Source organism: Pinus tabuliformis, chromosome 1_1 (assembly GCF_031772625.1).
Source record: "Pinus tabuliformis cultivar Carrire ecotype Pingquan chromosome 1_1, CPIR1, whole genome shotgun sequence".
NCBI lineage: Eukaryota > Viridiplantae > Streptophyta > Pinopsida > Pinales > Pinaceae > Pinus > Pinus tabuliformis.
The window spans coordinates 798,506,274-798,529,589 of record NC_142297.1 but is presented as its reverse complement, the minus strand read 5'-3'; the positions used below and the strand labels follow the sequence as shown (position 1 = coordinate 798,529,589).

The window sequence follows — 23,316 nt, the reverse complement described above, 5'->3', positions numbered from 1 at the left end:
ATATGGCCGATGTGATAGAAGGCTTAGAAACTGAAAACAGGTTGAACATCTCTTGAACATATTAATGACGCGACAATTGTCATGGTAGCACTTACTCAAAAAGTGGATCATAGACCCAAGTATAAGACCTTTAAAAGGTCATGTATGATCAATGAGAGACAAGTGGATTTCCCAACCTTGACACAAGAAGTGAAATGGTGTCATGTTCAAGAGTGACTTACTTCCATACATAGTAGATACACATTCCCTTCCCAAATTTCCCCCACCATTTCTAGCAAGTAAATCTTTATTTTTATGGAAGCTTGAGGAGGATAACATATGCTCAAAACTATAAGCTCATCCATCGGAAGAGTCATTCAAAGTATTTTTAACAAACCCTAGGAAGGAGTGGTTTAGTCCCGATTTAGAAATGTGTCTTTTTTGTTTAAGTTTTATGATTCCAAGGAAGGCGTAACTCAATGTCTATTCATGTTTACAAAATTTGAAAAGAAATAAAAGGGAAACTCCAAGATGAACTTTTTCATTTAGTTTTAATGAGTCCAAAAAGGGATAAAAGATAACTCGTTCAGTTATTTCAATGTAAAATTTGAACGAGCTAGGAAAAATTAAAGCTTGCCATTTTTTCATATTTAGGGAGTCTTAAAAGAACATAAAGAAGACTCCAAGGGAGTTCTTTTCATAAATTTAGTCTCCCATGGCCGAAAAAAGATAAAACAATACAATGGATACCTCTTCTAGCCATGATTGACTAGAGTATACCTTTTTCATACTTAGTCTATCTGGTCCAAAAAATGGGTAAAATCACACCGAATAGACACCCTTTCTAATCCTTTTAATGAATTTGAAAGGAAACAAGTTCACTCAACAAGCTTTTCATGTTCAGGGAGTCTAAAAAAATATAAATAAGACTCCAAGGGAGCTTTTTTCTTATAGTTTTTACAAGCCCGAAAAAGCTATAAAAGTATACTCGATAACTTATTCTCATGTATTTACGAGAACGAGAAGGAAAAATACTAAGATCGAGATAGGTTTTATTTTACACAAGCTTGAAATAGAGAAAAACTATGCTTGAGATATGTTTCATTTTTACACAATCTTGAAACAGAGAAAAAATCATGCTTGAGATAGATTTCATTTTTAAATAAGCTTGAAACAAAGAAAAAACTATGCTTGAGATAGTTTACCTTGCCCCTTGTTGTCGTTTTTTATTTTTGAGGTTGAGGGAGTAAACACATTGGACAACATCAAAACCACTTTGGAAGCTAGGATCTAGCCCTGCCAGCTTCAAAGAGGGATCTCTTTGTTTAATTTAGCTTTGTTTTAATGTAAGTTTTAGGCTAGCTATGATTGTACTTGTTTGCTTTGTTTGAAAGGTTTGGCTGATATGAGTGTTGTAATTCCATTGGGCTATGGAGTCTATAAACTAAACTGGAGTTTTTGCATCAATTTTTAGAGGAGTTCTCACAGGGCAAGCTAGGTTGCACTAACTAGATCTTTTTAGAAATTAAATGGATGGTGGGATAGCAGAAGTGTAAGGTTCAATAGAGACCAAAGATCAATTAAGAATTCCTTGATATGACTTCAGTGGAAAACATTAAAATTAGCAACAACCAAAATAGGGCGCTCTCAGTAGCAAATCCTATTTATCACAGTTTCCATTGATTAATTCAAATATTTGGAATAAAAAAGAAAGGAAAAACAATGTTTAAGCAAATAGATAAAAGAGACACATCACCATTTATTACACCACATGAATCCTGTGAAAGGTCCTTGTATTATTGATGCTCCAGTGCTTTGAAAATTACAATAGGCAAAAGGAAATTACATTCGGAAATAACCCTTAATACTTCAATGAGTGAAGTATTTATAATGAAAATTTACAAAATTCTTTACAAAATCGTTGTCAAACCGATAGTGTATTATTAACCTAATTACAAACTATATCATCAAATCCTGGCAAAAGACGTAGGTTGTTGAAGAGAACGGGGGCCGTGTTTTGATGGTTTCGATTACTGAGTCATCCTGAAACAGTGTTGCGACGTTGAACTGACCGTTGTGTTGGATGTTGCCTACAAAATTCGTTTTACTACTCATGATTTATCCTTCAATCCAATAAATCAACCAACTCCTCCCATCTCTTTTCACCTGGCACTGTCAACTTTGTTACCCTGCGATAAATTTCATCTACCTCTATGTATTTAGAAAAAATTGGTTTTACGGTAAAAATATATTTTACCCCATTCTACACATGGAAATCATTTGACATGGTCTCCAAGGATTCCTTTGATGTCATACTTCCTTTAATTCCACTGAACTTAATGTTGATTTAGGCCACTTCTTTCATCTTCAAGATATCGTCTTCCTGAGTGATCAACTTGTCATTTATGACATAGATACTGGACAATCCCTTTTGCATTAAGGCTTAAATCCTGTTTGTAAACATGTTTACCTGCAACTCTAAGGTTTCACACCTTTCCTCCAACTGATCAATGAGATTTCTCTTTGACAAGACATTATTGACTTCTAGAATGGTGGAAGTTCTATCACTAACTCCTACTTCCTCTAGCTCATATCTGGACTTTGATTTTAAGAGTTTAATTATATTGGCAGCTTCTGTTGGCATCTCTCCCATCTTTTCCCTTCCTTGCACAATAGTTTCTGTTTCCTGCTCTATTAGCTCTTTCTGCTCAAATATATTTTGGATAGAAGGCTAAATCTCATTCACATAGTCTAATATGTTCATCCAAATAGGTTTCTTGGCTTGGGCCAAGTTTTGGCCAATTGAAGTGTCTCTGTCTACCTGGTGCAACTTTTCCAACAGCCTCAGGGATTTCTCCAATTCAGCAGTCCGAGCGGCTTTAGCTTTGGCCTTTTGCACTTCCAAAGCTTTGAGTTGGCCTTGCAAAGTCTCAATTTCCTTTGACTGCAATGACATGTTTTGAAGTGTCTGTGTTACCTATTCAACACTGGGAGTCTGAGTTGAAGAAGTAGTTGCAATGGTTTCTCCTGTTGATGGCAGTTGAGAAAGAGGTACAACATCCAGGGGGACAATGGACATCTTCAGACTGTCTTCCTTCTCCTTTATCAATTTCTCCTACTCTTCCTCCTTTTGCCTAATCTGTATATTTTGCTCTATGATCAATTTCATCATATTTTCTTTCTATGCTTCACCCTCTTCAATGTCCTTGGTCATTGGATCTTCTATGGCTAGTAGCTTGAGCTTCTTTCTCAATGCTGCAATGTCCAAGTTCTTCTTTCTAATAATCTCCTTAGCAACATTAACATCTTTAGGATCATACCCTATCTTAATCACCAAGTCTTCCAAAGACTTGGTCATGTTATCTTTGGCCAAGGAGGAAACTTGCTCCATCGTCATGTGTGACTAGATATTTGCAAAAGAAACCTGCAATTTATAAAGTGACATTGTCGTGTTAGTTAGAGTGGAGGATATCATTTCACTAGTTTTCTTGTGCATCTCCATTTGATCAATGGGATGTATGTCCTTTGTGATGAATTCAAAGGTGGTTCTCTTGTAGTCTACTGTTGATTTGGGTTGTGGAATATGGGCCTCAAGAAAGGCCATCTGCATTTTACCATGCTCTGTGTCAAACACTGACAACAATCTACTTTGTGAGCTGGAAGTCTACTTCCAGAATTGGTTGTAATGGTTGTTCTTAAGAATTTCATTTCTGAGCTTTATCTCTCTGTACCTGCCAAAAATTGTCTTATCTTTTTCTGTTTGGATAGTTTGTGATTCTAACTCTGTCTCCTTATGACCTTGTGAAGATGAAGGTTCAGAAGGAGATGTAGTGAACTTGGTAGTTGAAGGTGGTGAACCTGTGATGATGATGGTTGACTGCTCTTTAGTTTCTTTGTCTACTTGTGTTATAGGAGTTACCTTTGGTCTTTTTCTATAAATGATTGTGAATTTTATAGCTTCAATTCCAGTAGTAGATGATGATCCTTCCTCCCTCTGCCTTTTGCTTGATTTTTCCTGAGGAATTGGATTCTGCAAACTGGAAGTAGAAACAAGCTGCTCTTCAATTTCGTGTAAGGTATTTTCTTACCACTCCAGCTGATTGGCATACTACTCTATGTCTGGCCTTGAATTATGAATGTAAGGAGTGTTGTTGTTTTCCACTATGAGCATTGAGATGATGCCATAGGGGTCATAAGACCACGTAAAGCTCAAAATGAACTTCATTCCCTTCAGTATTTTATTTTCTTCCTCTCCCACTCTCTTGGTGTTGCACACAAATAGACCCAACTATGTCTTTATCCTAAATTGTGCCTTCTTCTTGGCCACTACAAAATGAATGTCATATGATAGAGGAGGAATAACCTGTTATAGAGTTTTATGAACCCAATGTTGTGGACTACCAAGTGAGTCCATCCTTAAGGGTGATGTTGGGTTCATAAAACTCTATAATAGGTCATTCCTCCTCTATCTTAAACTATATTCACCTGTATGGATTCATTATTTAACAATGTCATATGAGTTCAACATCTGCCTGATATACTCCAGTGCAAAGATCCTCATTGGGAGGTAGTTGGGGAGTTTATAGGGGGCTAGTTCACAGCCATACACTCTAATTTCTATGTAGTTTTGATATAGATACCAGTCACCGGTCTTTTCTTGGTATGATAGATGCAGGATTCTCTTGATTTTCTCACTAATTCAGGGTTGTACCGCACTATTGAGAATGTTCATGGATGGATGAACAAAGTCTTCAATAAATTGCTTGTAGGTGAATTCCTTATGTTCTTTCATGACCAATGAGGTCCAAAAGATCATTGGTTGTTAGTTCCCTGCATCATCCAACTTCTGCAATGCAAAACTGAACTTGTCTTCTTGATAATAGATGAATATGTAAATCAAAATAGAGGTGTAATTGAACACCTGCTTTGTAGGAAACTTAATAAATTTCTCATGATTATTATTAGCCAAGAACTTACTGAAGTTGAAAATCCTAAAATGGGCTCATCTACCTACTGATCAGAATGATAGCCTAAAATGTAAGAAATCATGGAAATAATCTTGCTTGGCCTCATCAAGGAAAGCGGAAGAAGGATATGGAGGATTCTTCTTGGACAATTGGGCATTCTCTGGCAAGAAAATCTCAAAAATTATGCCTTTGGTGGCAAATTCCATCTTTTGATAAAGTTGGGTGAGGGCTTCTAGGGAGAAAGGGGCAACATTTTCCGCAGTGCAGGCCAGCATCATTTGGTCAATGGATTGGGCTGTGATGGTGAAAAGAATGTCACCTGTAGGGGCAATAATGGCTCTCTGGGCAGGGACATAGCATGCTTGACACCTTCTGGTAAATTTTTGGGCTTGGAATGTCAAGGGGAAGATATAATGGGGGAGGTTGGACTCCCAAAGCCCTTTTTCATCAGTCTTGTCTGTGTGCTTATCCTCTAACCAACAATACAGTTCTAGAAAATCACAGTCACACTGAGTGTCATTTATCCTATAATCTCTATCCGCTAATGGTATATCATCTAAATCTACAAAAGGGGGAATTAATGTATTAATGCTCTTATCCTGGGTTTTAGTTTTAGGAGGCATGACTGTAAATAATCTGTGAATCGAATGAATTTACAGAGGAGGCTTACTGAGGTTAGCAAGATATCAGATTGTCAGGTGAAAATGGAAAGAAAAGTCAGTTTCTATCACAGTTTGGTCGCGGAAATGCTTTGATGGAGATCGCTGTGGGAAATTATGAATATAAAAAACAATCAGGAGTGAAAGGTTGAGAATGACAGGCTCGGAGTTATCTAAACATTGTGACAAAGTCCTGTTTGGAATGGCGCAGGACTGTTAGGATGAACGGTTACTCAAGAAAATAGAAATAAATGAAGAACGAGTATTTGGCCGGGAAAGCATTCAATTGGCCCAACGATCATGCCATGTGGCAGGCGATAAGTGGTGGAAGCAGAGTGGTGGGGCGCGGTGGAAGAATAAGGGAAAGGCAGTTTTTGGAGGATGTAGCGGGTGGTTAGTGGTATCTGATGGGGGGTTAGCGGTATTATTTGACTTGATAAATAAATCAACTCCTCCCCCGTGCCAGTTAATGATAGGTCGATTATTGTCAATATTATTAACAAGAACGATAACTCCTTCCCAAATTTTTCTTTTCACCGTTCTCCCTCACTTCCCTATTATAATAAAAATTTTGACAATATTAATAATAATATGAAGAAACATAATACCTCTAAAAATTCAATTAAATACAAAAATAATAAGAATGAGTTCACTTATAATAATAACTCATCTTTCAATTTTAATAATAATAATAATAATATGGTAGGTTTTAAGAATGTTATTAATCTTTCCAGCAAAAATTTTGATCCCTTCGTCTTTAGTCTCCTCAATAAAGGTCTCAATTTTTCCCTTGGCCTGAATAAGACTCCTACTGATGACATCATCTGTAGCATTGAATACAGGATCAAGGACCTTCCACACAATATCAAGGAGACTATCAGACAAGATTGCATCGTTGTTCTTAGGAAGGCTAAACCTCCTAAGAAGAACCTAAGCAAGGTCAAGTTTCTTTCTCTTAAAACCCTAAGGGATGACCCCGACATTGTCGTCCTTAAGGCGGATAATGGTGGAGATGTTGTCATTCTTGACAAGTCTGATTATGTCCACAAAATGGTAGAACATCTATCTAGTAGTGGGAGTTACATCAAGCTTAAGAAAAATCCCCTTAAATCCATTTCTAAGGAGGTTTCTTCTACGATTAAAGCAATTCCATCTCTTAATCCCCTTTCCCATAAACTCATCGTAAGAAACCCCCTTACCCCTAGAATCTATGGTCTTCCGAAGATTCATAAATTTGGTGCCCCCTTGAGACCTATCGTTAATACCATTAACGGTCTGACCTATCCTCTAGCTAAGTTCCTAGCCCAAAAGCTCAAACCTCTTGTGGGCTGCACTAATTCTTTTGTGAAAGACTCTGCCTCCTTTGTTCAAGAATGGAAAGATATCAAATTAGATCCTGGAGATTTATTGGTGAGTTTTGATGTCATTTCCTTATACACAAAACTCCCCATCCAAGAAGCCATTGATATCATTAATCGTATCACTGATAAAGGCACTGCCAAGTTAGGTGGCCTTCACCTCACCTCTACTTTCTTTAGTTTCCAAGGTGAGTTCTATGAACAAACCTATGGTGTTTTGATGGGCTCCCTTCTCTTGCCCGTCGTCACAAACTTGTTTATGGAAGATTTTGTGATAAGGGCCCTTGCATTCACCAAATTCCGTCCTAAAAAATGGAAGATGTTTTTCGATGACACTTGTGCCATCTGGCCTCATGAACGGGAGAAACTAGATATGTTCCTCAACCACCTGAATTCTCTTTCAGATTCCATTAAGTTCACCATGGAGGTTGAGGAGAATGGTCGCCTTCCCTTTCTCAACATTCTCCTTTCTAGGAGGGATGACGGTTCCATTTTTCACCAAGTTTTTCGAAAGAAGACTCACACGGAGCAGTACCTCCATGCTAGTTCTCATCATTTCCTAGCTCAGAAATTCAAGGTTCTCGACACTCTCGCTACCCGTGCTCTAAGAATCTCAGATGATAACCACCTTGATCAGGAGAAGTCTCATCTTCTTGAGGTTTTTGAGAACAATGGGTATAGCAGACCCCTTAGCCTCAAGGCCTTTCAAAGAGCTAGCAAAGAGCTGAGGGTTAAACCCACTCTTGCTGATCCTATTCCTAAGGTTTATCTCCCATATATCTAAGGAACCACCGATAGGATTGCCCATATTCTTAAGAACACTAATGTTTCTTCCTCCTTCAAACCTCTCAATACCATTAAAAATTCTCTTATATTGTTTAAGGACCTTATTGACCCAAAGGGCTCAAAAGGGGTCTACCTTGTTCCCTGCTCATGTGGTATCCCCTACATTGGAGAAACAGGAAGATCTATTAAGCAGAGGATCATTGAACATGCTACTGACATTAGACACAATCGCTCCCGCACCTCGGCTCTTGCAGAACATGTTACTGACATCAGACACAATTGCTCCTGCACCTCGGCTCTTGTAGAACATGCTGAGAAATCAAAACACCATGTCTGCATTGAAGAATCCAAATTCATCGCTAAGATTGATCATTTCCACCACAGGAAGCTCAGGGAAGCAATTGAGATTGAAAGGCATGCCAAAAACCTCAATAGGGAAGATGGCTAGAAATTAAGTAAAAGTTGGATTCCAGCTCTCGCTTCATAACTTCACTGCCCTTTCCTCACCCTTATCTTTTTTCATCTTTAGTTGTTTCTATCCTAATTTTTTTTTCTTTCTTCTTGTTAATGGTAATACCTTTACCCTATCTTTTCTTTTTTTCCTTTTTAAGGAGGATGAACTATCCTCTTTCCTTTGATGGTCTCATAAAATTTATTTTTGAATCATTCCTAGCAATGAAGTTTGAACCAAATTTTCCTTAATTAAATCACCCCCAACTAACAGTTTCTTGAATAATTAAATAATAATTACATAAATTAATCATTTTTAATAATATTATCAACCAATTTACTATGATAATGGCTAGTTTTTCTACCTAATTCACTCTAACTAATAATATTATATAAATAAATGATTCATAGATGATATTATTATTTGATTTTAAAAATAAATTAGTTTTAATTATGAACTAATTCTTTACCTAAAAACTAATTCTCAACCAAATATTATTATATATATTAATTATTTTTACTAATATTATTAACTAATTTATTAAAATGGCTAGTTTTCCGCATTATTCGCATTGAATAGGTCAACCCTAACTATTAATATTATATAAATAAATTATGCTTGGATAATATTATTATTTTAATTGATAAAGATATTAATTATTTTTAAGATTATTATTAACTAATTTATTAATTATAACGGCTAGTCTTCTACCTAACTCACCTTGAATAAAGCAACCCTAACTAATAATATCACGTAAATTAGTTATTCTTAGATTATATTATTATTTAAATTGATAAATTATTTACAAATTCGATATTAATTAATTAATTATTACATAACAATTATTTTCTAACTTAATATACATCTTTTCATCACATATTCCTAAATAATTTCATTTTACCAACGACTAGTTTTGAACGGCTTACCCTGAACCATGGTGCATCCCTGCTATTTATTCTCTCAGATCGTTTGGTTTCTCACCTTGTCCTGAGGATGAACCACATTAGTTGGTTCGAAATGTCAACCCAATCCTTACAATGTGATTAATCCGAAAGACTACTCTCTACATTATGGATCACAAAAGTCTTAGATCTAACATTATTACCCTTCACGGAAAGGGAATGGCTGAAAAGGCTCGTCAATTTGAACGGGCTCGACTGAAAATTGCTAAGAAGAAATCTGATTTGACCTTTCTCAAAAGGTGTAGGGATGCATCATTGGTTCCAGTGTTCGCCCATATCTCTCATCCGCTTAATAACTCTAAAAATAAGCATGTTTTTCTGAAATCTAGCTCTACTCTTGTTAGATCTGAAATTGGTTTAATGAGGGATCTTGATCATCTTTCCCGCAGACTTCTCTCGCTCCATTTGTATCTAGCAAACAAGGTTTCGTTTTCTCTATGGATGGTGATCGATGGTAGTTCGGCAACGAAGGCCCTCTCGTTAGAGGAATCCACGATGAAAAAGCATTTGATTAAATTTGAGAAACTATTCAACGTTGGAACTCGCTCCTCCGACTTCGCTTTTGTCCTTGAGTTGCGTCCGTCGACAAGTGCAACCAATAAAGAGAAGATTATTGCTTTAAAGGACTAGATTTTCTCGCAAAATTCAGCTTCAAGGTCGTCTAGATCCGCATTGGCCTTTCTGTCCTCCTCTCTGCCATGGTCTCTTACATTCTCTGCATCGTCTTCCTTAGTGTCATCCTCGGTCTCTGCTCCTTCTCGGTCCTCATCGTTGGCTGTCTTGGTTTCACCCTCGTCTCCAGCCTCTCTCTCTTCCTTTAGAAGCTCTCATCACGTAGACACGGTGATAGATCTAGTGGATTTGTTACCTTTTGTTCCGTTGAATTCTATTTCGTCCATTGGACTCTCCGAGTCTAACCTCTCTCGCTCTGGCGCATTACCTCCTACTCGCCCCGCAATGAACCTGCTCCAAGCTCCTATCTTATCCAAGCTTTCTTCGTCCTCCGTCCAAGCTTCTTCCTACCCCATGGCGCCCCTGCCCCCTCGTGCTCTGCTCCCCTCTTCCCCTCCGTACGCCATCCCTCCCCCTCTACACTTGGATGAGTGCAATGTCGCGGCCCCTCCCTCCCTTGATGATTCCTTCCCCCCTCCCTCGGATTTCGTTCTCAGCTCCTCCCCCATGCATGTTAATGATAAGTCGATTATTGCCGATATTATTAACAACACTGATAACTCCTTCCCTAATTTTGATTTTCATCGTTCTCCCTCGCTTCCCTATTATAATAAATATTTTGACAATATTAATAATAATATGAAGAAATATAATAAATGCTCTAAAAATTCAATTAAATACAAAAATAATAAGAATACTATTAATACGAATGACTTCACTTATAATAATAACTCCTCTTTCAAGTTTAATAATAATAATAATAACTACTACTACTACTATAATAATAATTACAACAACTACTATAATAAAAATAATAATAATATGGTAGGTTTTAAGAATGTTATTAATCTTTCGAGCAAAAGTTTTGATCCCTCCGTTTTTAGTCTCCTCAATAAAGGTCTCAATTTTTCCCTTGCCCCGAATAAGATTCCTACTGATGACATCATCTATAGCATCGAATACGGGATCAAGGACCTTCCAAACAATATCAAGGAGACTATCAGACAAGATTGCGCCACTGTTCTTAGTAAGGCTAAACCTCCTAAGAAGAACCTAAGAAAGGCCAAGTTTCTTGCTCTTAAAACCCTAAGGGATGACCTCGACATTGTCATCCTTAAGGCGAACAAGGGTGGAGCTGTTGTCATTCTTGACAAGTCTAATTATGTCCATGAAATGGTAGAACATCTATCTAGTAGTGGGAGTTACATCAATCTTAAGAAAAATCCCCTTAAACCCATTTCTAAGGAGGTTTCTTCAACAATTAAATCAAACCATATCCTAATCCCCTTTCCCGTAAGCTCATCGTAAGCAGCCCCCTAACCCCTAGAATCTATGGTCTTCTGAAGATTCATAAATCTGGTGCCCCCTTGAGACCTATCGTTAATACCATTAACGGTTCGACCTATCCTATGGCTAAGTTCCTAGCCCAAAATCTCAAACCTCTTGTAGGATGCACTGATTCTTTTATGAAAGACTCTGCCTCCTTCATTCAAGAATGGAAAGATATCAAATTAGATCCTGGAGATTTATTGGTGAGGTTTGATGTCCTTTCCTTATACACCAAAATCCCCATCCAAGTAGCTGTTGATATCATTAATCGCATCACTAATAAGGACACTTCCAAGTTAGTTGGCCTTTGCCTCACCTCTACTTTCTTCAGTTTCCAAGGCGAGTTCTATGAACAAACCTATGGTGTTGCGATGGGCTCCCCTCTCTCCCCCATTGTTGTAAACTCGTTTATGGAAGATTTTGAGACAAGGGCCCTTGCATCTGCCAAATTCCATCCTAAAAAATGGAAGTGGTTTGTCGATGACACTTGTGTCATCTAGCCTCATGGATGGGAGAAACTAGTTCTGTTCCTCAACCATTCTCTTTAAGATTCCATCAAGTTCACTATGGAAGTTGAGGAGAATGGTCGTCTTTCCTTTCTCGACATTCTTCTTTCTAGGAGGGATGATGGTTCCATTGGTCACCAAGTTTTCCAAAATAAGACTCACATAGAACAATACCTCCATTCCAATTCTCATCATTTCCCAGCTCAAAAATTCAGGGTTCTCAGCACTCTCGCTACCCGTGCTCTAAGAATCTTGGATGATGACCACCTTGATCAGAAGAGGTCTCTTCTTCTTGAGGTTTTTGAGAAAAATGGGTATAGAAAACCCCTTAGCCTCAAGGCCTTTCACAGAGCTAGCAAAGAGTCGAGGGTTAAATCCGTTCTTGCTGATCCTATTCCTAAGAAAGGAACCACGGATAGGATTTCCCATATTCTTAAGAAGACTAATGTTTCTTCCTCCTTCAAACATCTCAATACCATTAAAAATTCTCTTAGACCAGTTAAGGACCCTATTGACCCAAAGGACTCAAAAGGGGTCTACCTCATTCCCTACTACTGTGGTATCCCCTACATTGGAGAAACAGGAAGATCTATTAAGCAGAGGATCAGTGAACATGCTGTTGACATCAGACACAATTGCTCTCGCACCTCGGCTCTTGCAAAACATGCTAAGAAATCAAAACACCATGTCTACATTGAAGAATCCAAAGTCATCGCTAAGATTGATCATTTCCACAACAGGAAGCTCAAGGAAGCGATTGAGATTGAAATGCATGCCAAAAACCTCAATAGGGATGATGGCTAGAAATTAAGTAAACGTTGGATTCCAGCTCTCGCTTCATAAATCCGACGCCCTTTCCTCACCCTTATCTTTTTTCATCCTCAGTGGTTTTCTATCCTAATTTTTTTTTCTTTCTTCTTGTTGATGGTATTACCTTTACTCTATCTTTTCTTTTTTTCCTTTTTAAGGAGGATAAACTATCCTCTTTCCTTTGATGGTCTCATAAAATTTATTTTTGAATCATTCCTAGCAATGAAGTTTGAACCAAATTTTCCTTAATTAAATCACCCCCAACTAATAGAATCTTGAATGATTATTTTAGGTCATAGTATTATATAAATAATTAATTTATTACATAATAATTACATAAATTAATCATTTTTAATAAAATTATCAACCAAATTACTATGAAAACTACTAGTTTTTCTACTTAATGCACCCTAACTAATAATATTATATAAATAAATTATTCATATATTATTTGACTTGAAAAATAAATTAGTTTTAATTATGAACTAATTCTTTACCTAACATCTAATTCTAAACCAAATATACATATATATATATATATATATATATATATATAAATTATTTTTAATAATATTATTAACTAATTTATTAAAACTTCTAGTTTTCCACCTTATTCATATTGAATAGGTCAACCCTAATTATTAATTTTATATAAATAAATTATGCTTAGATAATATTATTATTTTAATTGATAAATATATTAATTATTTTTAAGATTATTATTAACTAATTTATTAATGATAACGACTAGTTTTCTACCTAACTCACCTTGAATAAATCAACCGTAACTAATAATATCACGTAAATTAGTTATTCTTAGATTATATTATTATTTAAATTGATAAATTATTTACAAATTCGATTATTAATTAATCAATTATTACATAACAGTTATTTTCTAACTTAATATACATCTTTTCATCACATATTCCTAAATAATTTCATTTTACCAATGGTTAGTTTTGAACGGCTTACCCTGAACTATGATGCATCCCTGCTATTTATTCTCTCTGATCGTTTGGTTTCTCACCTTGTCCTGAGGATGAACCACATTAGTTGGTTCGAAACGTCGACCCAATCCTTATAATGTGATTAATTCAAAAGACTGCTCTCTACATTATGGATCACAAAAGCCTTATATCTAACATTAAAAATAAAATTAAATCAGGGATAGTTAAGATCCTCAACTCCTGCAAAGACAAGTATATATTCTTATTGGGTTTTATGATATAACAGAGGAGCATATTAGGTTTTACGGTCTAACAACAAAGATTCAAGTAGATTGTCTTAACATCATACACTCCTGATCTATTATTGAGCTTCAAGATCCATCTTAACTCCTGATCTATTAAGCATCAAGAGGATGAAATCTCTCAAGGTGCAAACATTTCCTCAAGTTTTGCACTAAAAAAAAGGTTTGCATGACAAGAGATTTGATCCCTCTCGACGCTTGATAGATTTGAAGTTAAAATGGATCTAGGTTGGTTTTATCAAAACTTTAATAATACATATAGTCAAATATATGCATTTGACATTTTTCTTTAGGGAAAGATAGTATAATTTTTGTATGTTAATAATTAAATTCAGATAGTATAATTTATGTATGTTAATAATTAAATTCAGATATGAAATTCTAAAATATCATAATTACTAATATAAATCATTATTATTTTAATATGTATCATTAAATAAATGTAAATTATTTATATTTTATATATATTTCACATCTATATAGAAATATTCTTATATATTTATTAATTAAATTAAATTAATAAATTATAAAATACCATAATTACAAAAATAAATAATTATTATTTTAATATGATATGTATATTACAAATTCTTTCTCAAAAATTAATTTATGATTTTATTAAAAATAAATTAAATTTAATCTTATTATTTTTATTTTTTATTATTTTTCAATAAAACCCACAACATATAACCCTTAATGACAACATCTCGTTTAATTCACCATTTTAATATCTCCCTCACTCTAAAAACACCCCTCCAAAAAAAAATATATATATATAACTATTCCATTTCCTTCCCCACATATATATATATATATATATATATATATATATATATATATATTATAATAATATAACAATATATTTGTTGTTTAAAAAACTAAAAGAACTTTGCATCATTAAAACACTTAAAAAATTTATATAATAATTATAAAAGACACTTTAGATTATTAATATAATGATTTGACTCTTAAAACAAGAAAGAGTTTGCATCATTAAAGCATTTAAAAAACCTACATGCCTATGATTGAGGCGTTATGCACAAGAGAAAAAATGTAGTTTTTATAAGTTAATAATTAAATTTAATTATAAGCATAACTTATATATGTGTGTGTGTGTGTGATAGTGGTGGTGGTTAATGTCCACTAAGACCAAATTTTGGTCTATTAGACCTAAAAAAACAAAATATTTAGTTTGATTTAAGATTTTATTCCTATGCTCAAAAAGCTTGGAGAGAAGTCTCCCGAGCACACTGTAATTTTGACAACATAAAAGGCTAGGAAGGTCAATATTGCAACAAAGATTTTGAAACTGAGATCTAATGTGGTTGTACACGGGGCACTCTAAGAGGAAGTGATTTTCATCCTCGATGTTCGTATTATCACAAAGATGGCAGAACCTTTCCATCCATGGTGTTTTAGGAACTGCCCAATGACCTGTTTCACTATGGAGCTCATGAGAGTTCGTTCTAATCTTGGTTATGTTAATTTTCTTCTTTGAGCTAGTTAAAACAGAAAGATACTTTTGATCTTCTAGGGTGGGGTTGATGACCTCCTTATAATATCTTAATTTTCTTTTAGCTGCTAAATATTTCTCACACCACATTTTTTCTTTGAACTTAGAAGTAACAATATTTTTAATCTTATTAATGTTTTGCAATGCAACATTCTCATCGATCTCCTAATGGTTTAACCAGGTCCTGGTGTCTTTATACCAACCTCGTTTGAGCCTTAGGTGGTTTTGGTTGGAATTTAAAGTTAGCTTAGGAAGTCTATGGTCTCCTATGTTATTGAGTTTGTGCTTGTACAATAGAAGCCTAATCATAGCTAGGCTCTCAATAGGGGAAAGACCCACTTCTATAAAGAGAATAGGATAGGGTGTGTTGCTTTTAATTTTGAGGTTATACGTTATAAAACGCTTCTGGACTTTCTCAATCTTTCTCCAAGATTCTCTAGAGATGCTACAACCCCAAACCTCACATCCATATAAGATAACCGAAGTGACTAAAGTTTCAAAGAGGAACTTCTTTCTATCCTACATTACCAGGTTTGACTTTTTACAATTATTTTCAAGATCAAAATAAGCTTTCCATTCCCCATTAATCCTTTTCTCAATGCTATAGTTCTAGTTGAGTTTGTGATGAATATCAATTCCTAGGTACTTGTAGGAAGACACTTCCTCCAAGTTACTATTGTCATACATAAAATTAGTGTAAGTGTCCTTCTTGAATTTGATAATCATAACTTTATATATATATATATATATATATATATAATTTTAAAAAATAAACTCTAAAATATTATAATTCTAAATATAAATAATTATTATTTTAATTAATTTTAATATCTTATACTTATTATAATTTTTAAAAAAATTATAATAAAAACCAATTAAATTTAACTCTTTTTATTATTTTTCAATTTAACTCTTAATGACAACATCTCGTTTAATTCACCACTATATTATCTACCCCACTTTAAAAACACCCCTTGATATAAAAAAAGGTAACTATTCCTTTTCCATATATAATATGTATTATTAATATAACAAAGTTTTGTTGTAAGGCACTCGTTTGACCAAGGCCTAATACAAGTGGGATCTTTTAAATGAGCAGAAAGACTTTGCATCATTAACACACTTTTAAAAATCGATGTAATGATTAGAGAAGACAAGTTGGATTATTAATATAATGATTTGTCTATTAAGACAAAAAAGAGTTTGCATCATTAAAGCACTTAAAAAAACCTATATGCGTGGATCTAGGCCCACGCTTGATATCATAAGGTGGAGTGGGTAGTGGTGTGGTGTTACATGTTTTACAAAATTTATAATATAAATTCCGTGGGTCGTCGCCTATTTCAATGAATATTGAAAGATTTATTAAACAAATTATTAAAAGTAGGGGGTGGCCTCTTACCTCATTTTCGTGTTAACCACCAAATACGAATCTTCTTCCAGATATTTCGGATTCATTACCCCTCGTTATAACTATTCTATTTCCCTACACATATTATATATAATATAATATAACAAAGTATTTGCTCCGAAAAACTCGTTTGACCCAGGCTTATATTATATTATATAATATAATATAAGGGTTATTTTTTTCAATTTAACCCTTAGTAACAACATTAAGGGTTTAATTCACCACTATATTATCTCCCCTACTCTAAAAACACCCCTCGATATAAAAAAGTAACTATTCCATTTCCACATATATAATATGTATTATTAATATAACAAAGTTTTTGTTGTAAGGCACTCGTTTGACCGAGGCCTAATACAAGTTGGGATCTTTTAAAAGAAGAGAAAGACTTTGCATCATTAAAACACTTTTTAAAATAGATATAATAATTAGAAAAGACAAATTGCATTATTAATATAATGATTTGCCTATTAAGACAAGAAAGAGTTTGCATCATTAAAGCACTTAAAAAACCTAGATGCGTGGATCTAGGCCCATGCTTGATATAATAAGGTGGGGTGGGTAGTGGTGTGGTGTTACATGTTTTACTAAATTTATGATATAAATTCCGTGGGTCGTGGCCCATTTGAATGAATATTGAAAGACTTATTAGAGCATCTTGAACGTGGGATATTTGTAAGTGGGTGGCCTCTGACCTCCTTCTCGTGTTAACCACCAAATACGAATCTATTCATTACCCTTTGCTATATATATAAAAAAATAAATTCCCTACCTATTATATATAATATATTATAACAAAGTATTTGTTCCGAAAAACTCGTTTGACCGAGGCCTAATGCAAGTTGGATCTTTTAAAAACCAAGTTTCTAGACGAGAGAAATATTATTAACTATTATTTATGTAAGTGGTTTATATTAATATTATTTTTTATTATGATGTTATGGAGAAGTTTTTTAAGAATAGGGGGAAAAGATTTGGGTAGAAAGAAAAAGTATCATGTTTAGGAATTCAATCTCATTTGTGATCTCCAACAAAAAAAAGTGCAATGGAGCTAGCATTCTGTGGGGAGAAAAGATTCGTATTGTTCAATTAAGAACTAATTTATCAAATTCGGTGTGAAACGAGACAGTGGAAAAGACCTAAAGACACTTGGGAAGAATGGGTGTGTATTTTTTGCACTTCTCGAGAAGTGCAATCGAAAAAACATTTCATTTTGGAATGTGATGCTTTCAAAGACATCAGAGGCAATTATGGCAATACGTTAGCATTGGTCCCTTGGCATTGTCTTTTCAGTGAGGGGATAGTTAAAAGGTTGGGTTAACTCATCATCAATTTGAATAAGAAAATGATTGAATTGCAAAAGACCAAAAACAAAGAGGTTGGTGGTCCCATAAACTATTTTTAGTCTAGTGAAAGTTAAAATATCATTCATTCATTCTTCCAAATTTACAATGATTTTATGGTAAAACTAAATTTTCATGCCCAATACCATATAGATATATGGTTTCATTTTTATATATAAACACTGCTTAGTCTAACTAATAAACAAAATGGCTTTTTTCAAGGCAGTTTTTAGGTAACTAATAAACAAAATGGTTTTTTTCAGGGCATTTTTAAGGTTAATTTTATCCAAAATGTAGGTGAGATTTTTAAAAACTTGAGTTTAAGTTGTTTTTTTGTAGAGATGAAATGACCTTTTCAGGGCATTTTTTTATTTAATTTTCCACCAAAACATGACAAATATTTTTAAAAATTTAAATTTAAATTGTTTAATTTGTAAAATTGGAATACCCAATTTTTTTTAGAACATTGAATACTTTTATAGATTTAAAAATGTATTTCAAATAATAACAAAATTACAAATTTACTTAAAATTTTATCTCCGAATTTATTAGAAAAATCACTTCATCTACTTAAATTATTTTATGTTATTATACTTAATTGACTCTTTATCACCATTATAACAACTCAAGTATATTCTTTACCTGGTGAATAAACAAAAAGAAATGCGTAAATTATGTGTTTATTAATTTAGGTTCACATTGACTCTTTATCGCCGTTATACCAAAGGAGATCAGTGTTCCTGAATCACTGTTGACCTTTCTTCACAGGAAAGGTATTTTCTTTTGGGACGGTTTAATCTCAAGATGGCAGGGTCCAATCCCTATCTGGTGTGAAGCGGATAGTTTGGAAATGCCAGTTGATATCGCTATGCAATGGGACCATATTAGGACTCGTCTCAGAAATTGTGGCATCTTTCGCTCGACGGAGCATGATTGTCTCATATGGAGAAACTCGAAAGGGATGAGTTCCATTCGGGTAAAAGACGTTTATCAGAGTTTGATTAGTCTTAAAAAGTCCTCTTGCAATAACTCATTCCCTTGCATTTACTGGAAATATGGGTGTCCATCCAAAATGGTTTTCTTTTCATGGCTGTCCTTCCACAACAAGAATCTAACGTGGGAGAATTTAAAAAATCGGGGATGGCAGGGTCCTGGTATTTGCCCCATTTGCAGATCGGCAGAGGAAGATAACTTTCACTTATTTCTAAATTGCAATGGATCTCAACAATTATGGCTTTTCTTAGAGAAATACTTTGGAATCCAGCATATGTCTCATGCTTCAATAAATGAAGCGTTTCTATGGTGTAGTAAGCAAAAAGAATCACGGAGATCAATTTTCATCATTACTTTCTGGTGCATCTGGAAGTGGCGCAACAATTATATTTTCAATGCCAAAAGGGCCCCTTCTTTGGAAATCTATTTTAATATTATTGCTCTCTATGATGCAATCCCGCAATACTCTCCCAAGAAAAAGAAGGAGGTTAGTAAAGAACTCTCACAGGAACACTCTTCTCTGCCAAGGGCGTACTTCGATGGAGCTGAGCAGAATGGTTTATGTGGCTGTGGTTTTCATATTTTAGCAAAAGAAGACAGTCATTTTTCCATACATTGGAATGGGGGGAAGGGCACAAATAATTTGGCTGAGGCGATGGCTCTCGCAGGTCTTTTGAGTTTCTGTCTTTTTTTAAATCTTCAGGATGTTTCAATCTTTGGAGACTCAAAAGTTTTGGTGGATTATGTCTCTGGAAAAAATTCCATTTCCAGGCCTCATCTAGTGGGGTGGCTAGACAGGATCAGATTTTATTGGAACTCTTTAACAGGTGGCTCAGTTCATCACATCAACAGGGATCAAAATCAAAAGGAAGACGCATTATCTAAAAAGGGTCTCCAAGCGGCTCCGGGGTTTTGGCATCTACAGGTTTCCTCTGGAGGAAAAATCTTTCCCATACAGGAATTCTATCCTCCTGAATTCTAGTTCTCTATGCAGATCTTCGGATCCTCTCTGGTTTTCTCTTCTGGTTCATATTTCCCCATGTCTGTTTTTCTTTTTATATATATGATGCTGCTTTCATGGTTCTTGTTTCTGCTCCGCAGGTTTCTACTCATACTTGTATCCTATGTTCTCATCGGAAGCATGCAGCGGGTTAATAGTCCAGATTTTGTTTTGTTGTGGCCTTTTCTTGATCTGGTTTCATCATGATGTTGGTGTTCAGCTCAAGCTCCGTGGGTTTTATTGGCTCGATCTCGACATTTTTGAAATATGGCTCTTTTCTGTGCTGAACCAAATCTTTCGGGACATATACTATGTACAAGTGAATGTACATTTTGGCTCTTTTATATATCTTATATAAATACAATCATGCTTTTTCTGTCCTGATTCAAAAAAAAAAAAAAAGAGAAGAAGAAGAAGAAGAAAAAGAAAAAAAAAGAACAAAAAGAAAAAGAAATAAATTATGCGCTAATTTATTAATTTAAGTTTAAAGTGTGACACCTATATACCACGGGTGCTGAGATTTAGGCGATGTTTTAAAAATAAAACATCACATCACATTAAAGAAATGTCTCATCCCAACATTGTTAAATATGTTTTGAGTATTTAAAAACTATAAAGCAAAATATATATATATATATATATATAGAAAATTTATGCTTATAATTAAATTTAATTATTAACCTATAAAAACTAAAGTAAATACATATTTTTTCCTTTTTCTTTTTTATAATTATTTAAATACTATATAACATTTTTCATATATATTTAATTGTACTTTTGTCAAATTCATATAAATAAAATAATAAATATTTTTTATTTAATTTTCAATTTACTTAATATTATATCAAAATAAATATTTAGACTTCTTATATTATATTCAAATAGATACACACTCTATTGTTATAACATTGACTTAGATTTATTTTAATTATGGATCTACTAAGCACTAAGAGAGATCAAATCTCTCTTGAAATGTAAACATTTTTTTTACAGTGAAAAGAGATTTGATATCTCGTATCTCTTGGTAGATTCAGAATTAAGATAGATCTATGCTGGTTTAATTATTAGTCTTTAAATATATTACATTAGAAAAAATACCATACCAAAAAAATAAACTAGAAAATTTTATGTTTTCATTCTATTTTATTTTATTTTTTAATTTTAAATTAATTTAATTTTGACTAAGTCAGAATGTTAAGCATTACACTTTTTTCTCCATATTAAACTTGAAATAACCTCTCAATACAACAAATTAAATATATATAAATTATCATATACCTTTTAAAAATTTAAATAATTTTTATTTAATTTAAAATTTTAAAACATTTTTTAATTAAAAAATTATTAAGATTTTAATTATATATATAACTGTATGCAAATATATGTTAACTTGTTACTATATAACATCTAGTATATATCAATCAAATAGTTTTATTTAATTGTTGACTTATTACAATGTTATGATTTATAAGTTATATTATACTTTTAAGTAATAGTGTTCGTATAGCCTGAAAAATTATATATACATTGTTAAAGATTTATTTAAAAACAATTACTATCCTAATTGACAGAGGAAGACATTGTTAAAGATTTATTTAAAAACAATTACTATCCTAATTGACAGGGGAAGACGATACGATGAAAATTTCATTACATATTTAGAATGGCTTGAGATAAATCACATTTAATGTTTGTTGTGCATATTCAGTCTTGACATATTAACAAAAATGTTTATTTTGGAATGATCACATTAATCTACATTTTCACTCTAATGGTGGCTTCATTGTATTACTTATTTGAATAGGTAAAACATTGGATTAAATCTCTTTTTTTTCTTAAATTATATATGTATATGTATATGTATGGTAAGTATAGGTTGAAACATATAAATATAAAGGTTTAATTTTTATAACTTATGAATAGTTTCCAAGGATTATAAGAGAATATTATGTCATTTCTTTTTAGTGTAATATTTGTCATTTTGTTTGACTGTGAAACTTAAAAAATAAAAGATAAAATGGTTTTTTATACTTGAACTAATGATATACTTATTAGTGAAATTTTTGAAGTTTAAAATAGGTATCCTAAGGAATATATAAATAATAATGAAAATAATAAAATAAGATTACATAACAACATCAAATTTTAGAGGGAAAAGAGAAAAAAACTACTTTTTCAATTCGTATTTTAAACTGTTGGACACCTAATCCTAAAGGGTTAGTGTGGAAGCCGAAAAGACTAAGCAGTCCAAGAGACCTTGGGATCTGAAACCCAAGAGTCACAACATTGTATTATAAATGTACATCTCCTGTTAATAAAAAAATGCACTCACTGATTTATCTTTCCTATTGTTTTACTATCCATGTGTGTTTAACATGGTATCAGAGCCATGATGAGTGGCCTATTTTCCCTGGCATCTCTGTGCATGTCTGTCTTACATTTCATGAATATGTTGTCAGCTAAATTGTAGCTGCAATCTCTGCCCAGTTCTATAGCAGTGCTAAGAAACGTTACTTGTGCACACTGTTCTGCGACCATTTACCTTCTATTCAAAAAAAAAAAAAAAAGGAAGAAAAAAGGGCAGGTTCTTTATGGTGAATAGAGCGTTTCTCTGGCGAATTTGCAGATTTAACAGTCTACAAATTACCCTAGTCTCTTGGTCTTTTTGAGCGTTGGTTGAATGTTTTAGTCGGAGGAAGGCTATACCATGTCAGCTGCATTCTTTTCAAAATTTGTCTGTCATTTCCCTATTTAAAGAAATATTCTAACGCTGCTCTATTCTGCTGCACCTCCTGCGCTCTGCGCTCTGCCCATATACTCTGTCGATTCGCTGCCCCTCTCTGCGCTGCCTCTGACCTGACTGCGCATCCGTTTTCTCTGAGAGACTGCGCATTTTTTGCCTGAATGCGCTGCTCCATCTGCATTCTCTGACATTCATCTGACAGTCATACGTTTCATACGTTTGAACGCAATTGGTGGGTGTGACTTTGTTGTTCCAATATGAAATAATGCAGCCACCTCTTGAAATTGCTGGCTCCATGGAGGTTTGCCTGTTGCCATTTCAATAACAGTACAACCAACACTCCATATATCCGCAGACAAGCCATGTCCAGTTTGACGAATGACTTCAGGTGCCATCCAATATGAATTCAAATTGATATCGATTCTCTGCTCTCTGCTATTCAAATTGCATGCAGGTGTGTGTCGCTGCATTTAAAAAGAGCCAGGTTCACTGGTTTTCTGAATTCAAATGGATAAGGCTTTATGTATGCGGTGACTACGTTTTTAATAGAATGGTGACTGTATTTTGATGACTGTGGTATTC

The 23,316-nt window shown here is 33.9% G+C and overlaps 1 protein-coding gene across 1 annotated transcript; it reads left to right on the top strand.

Moving 5' to 3' along the window:
* Window positions 1-7,183: 7,183 nt before the first annotated feature.
* LOC149216417 (uncharacterized) lies at window positions 7,184-7,747 on the top strand. The gene has a single exon (XM_089389945.1). It carries the CDS (start codon window positions 7,184-7,186, stop codon window positions 7,745-7,747), a length of 564 nt encoding a protein of 187 aa, XP_089246071.1.
* The last annotated feature ends 15,569 nt before the right edge of the window (window positions 7,748-23,316 follow it).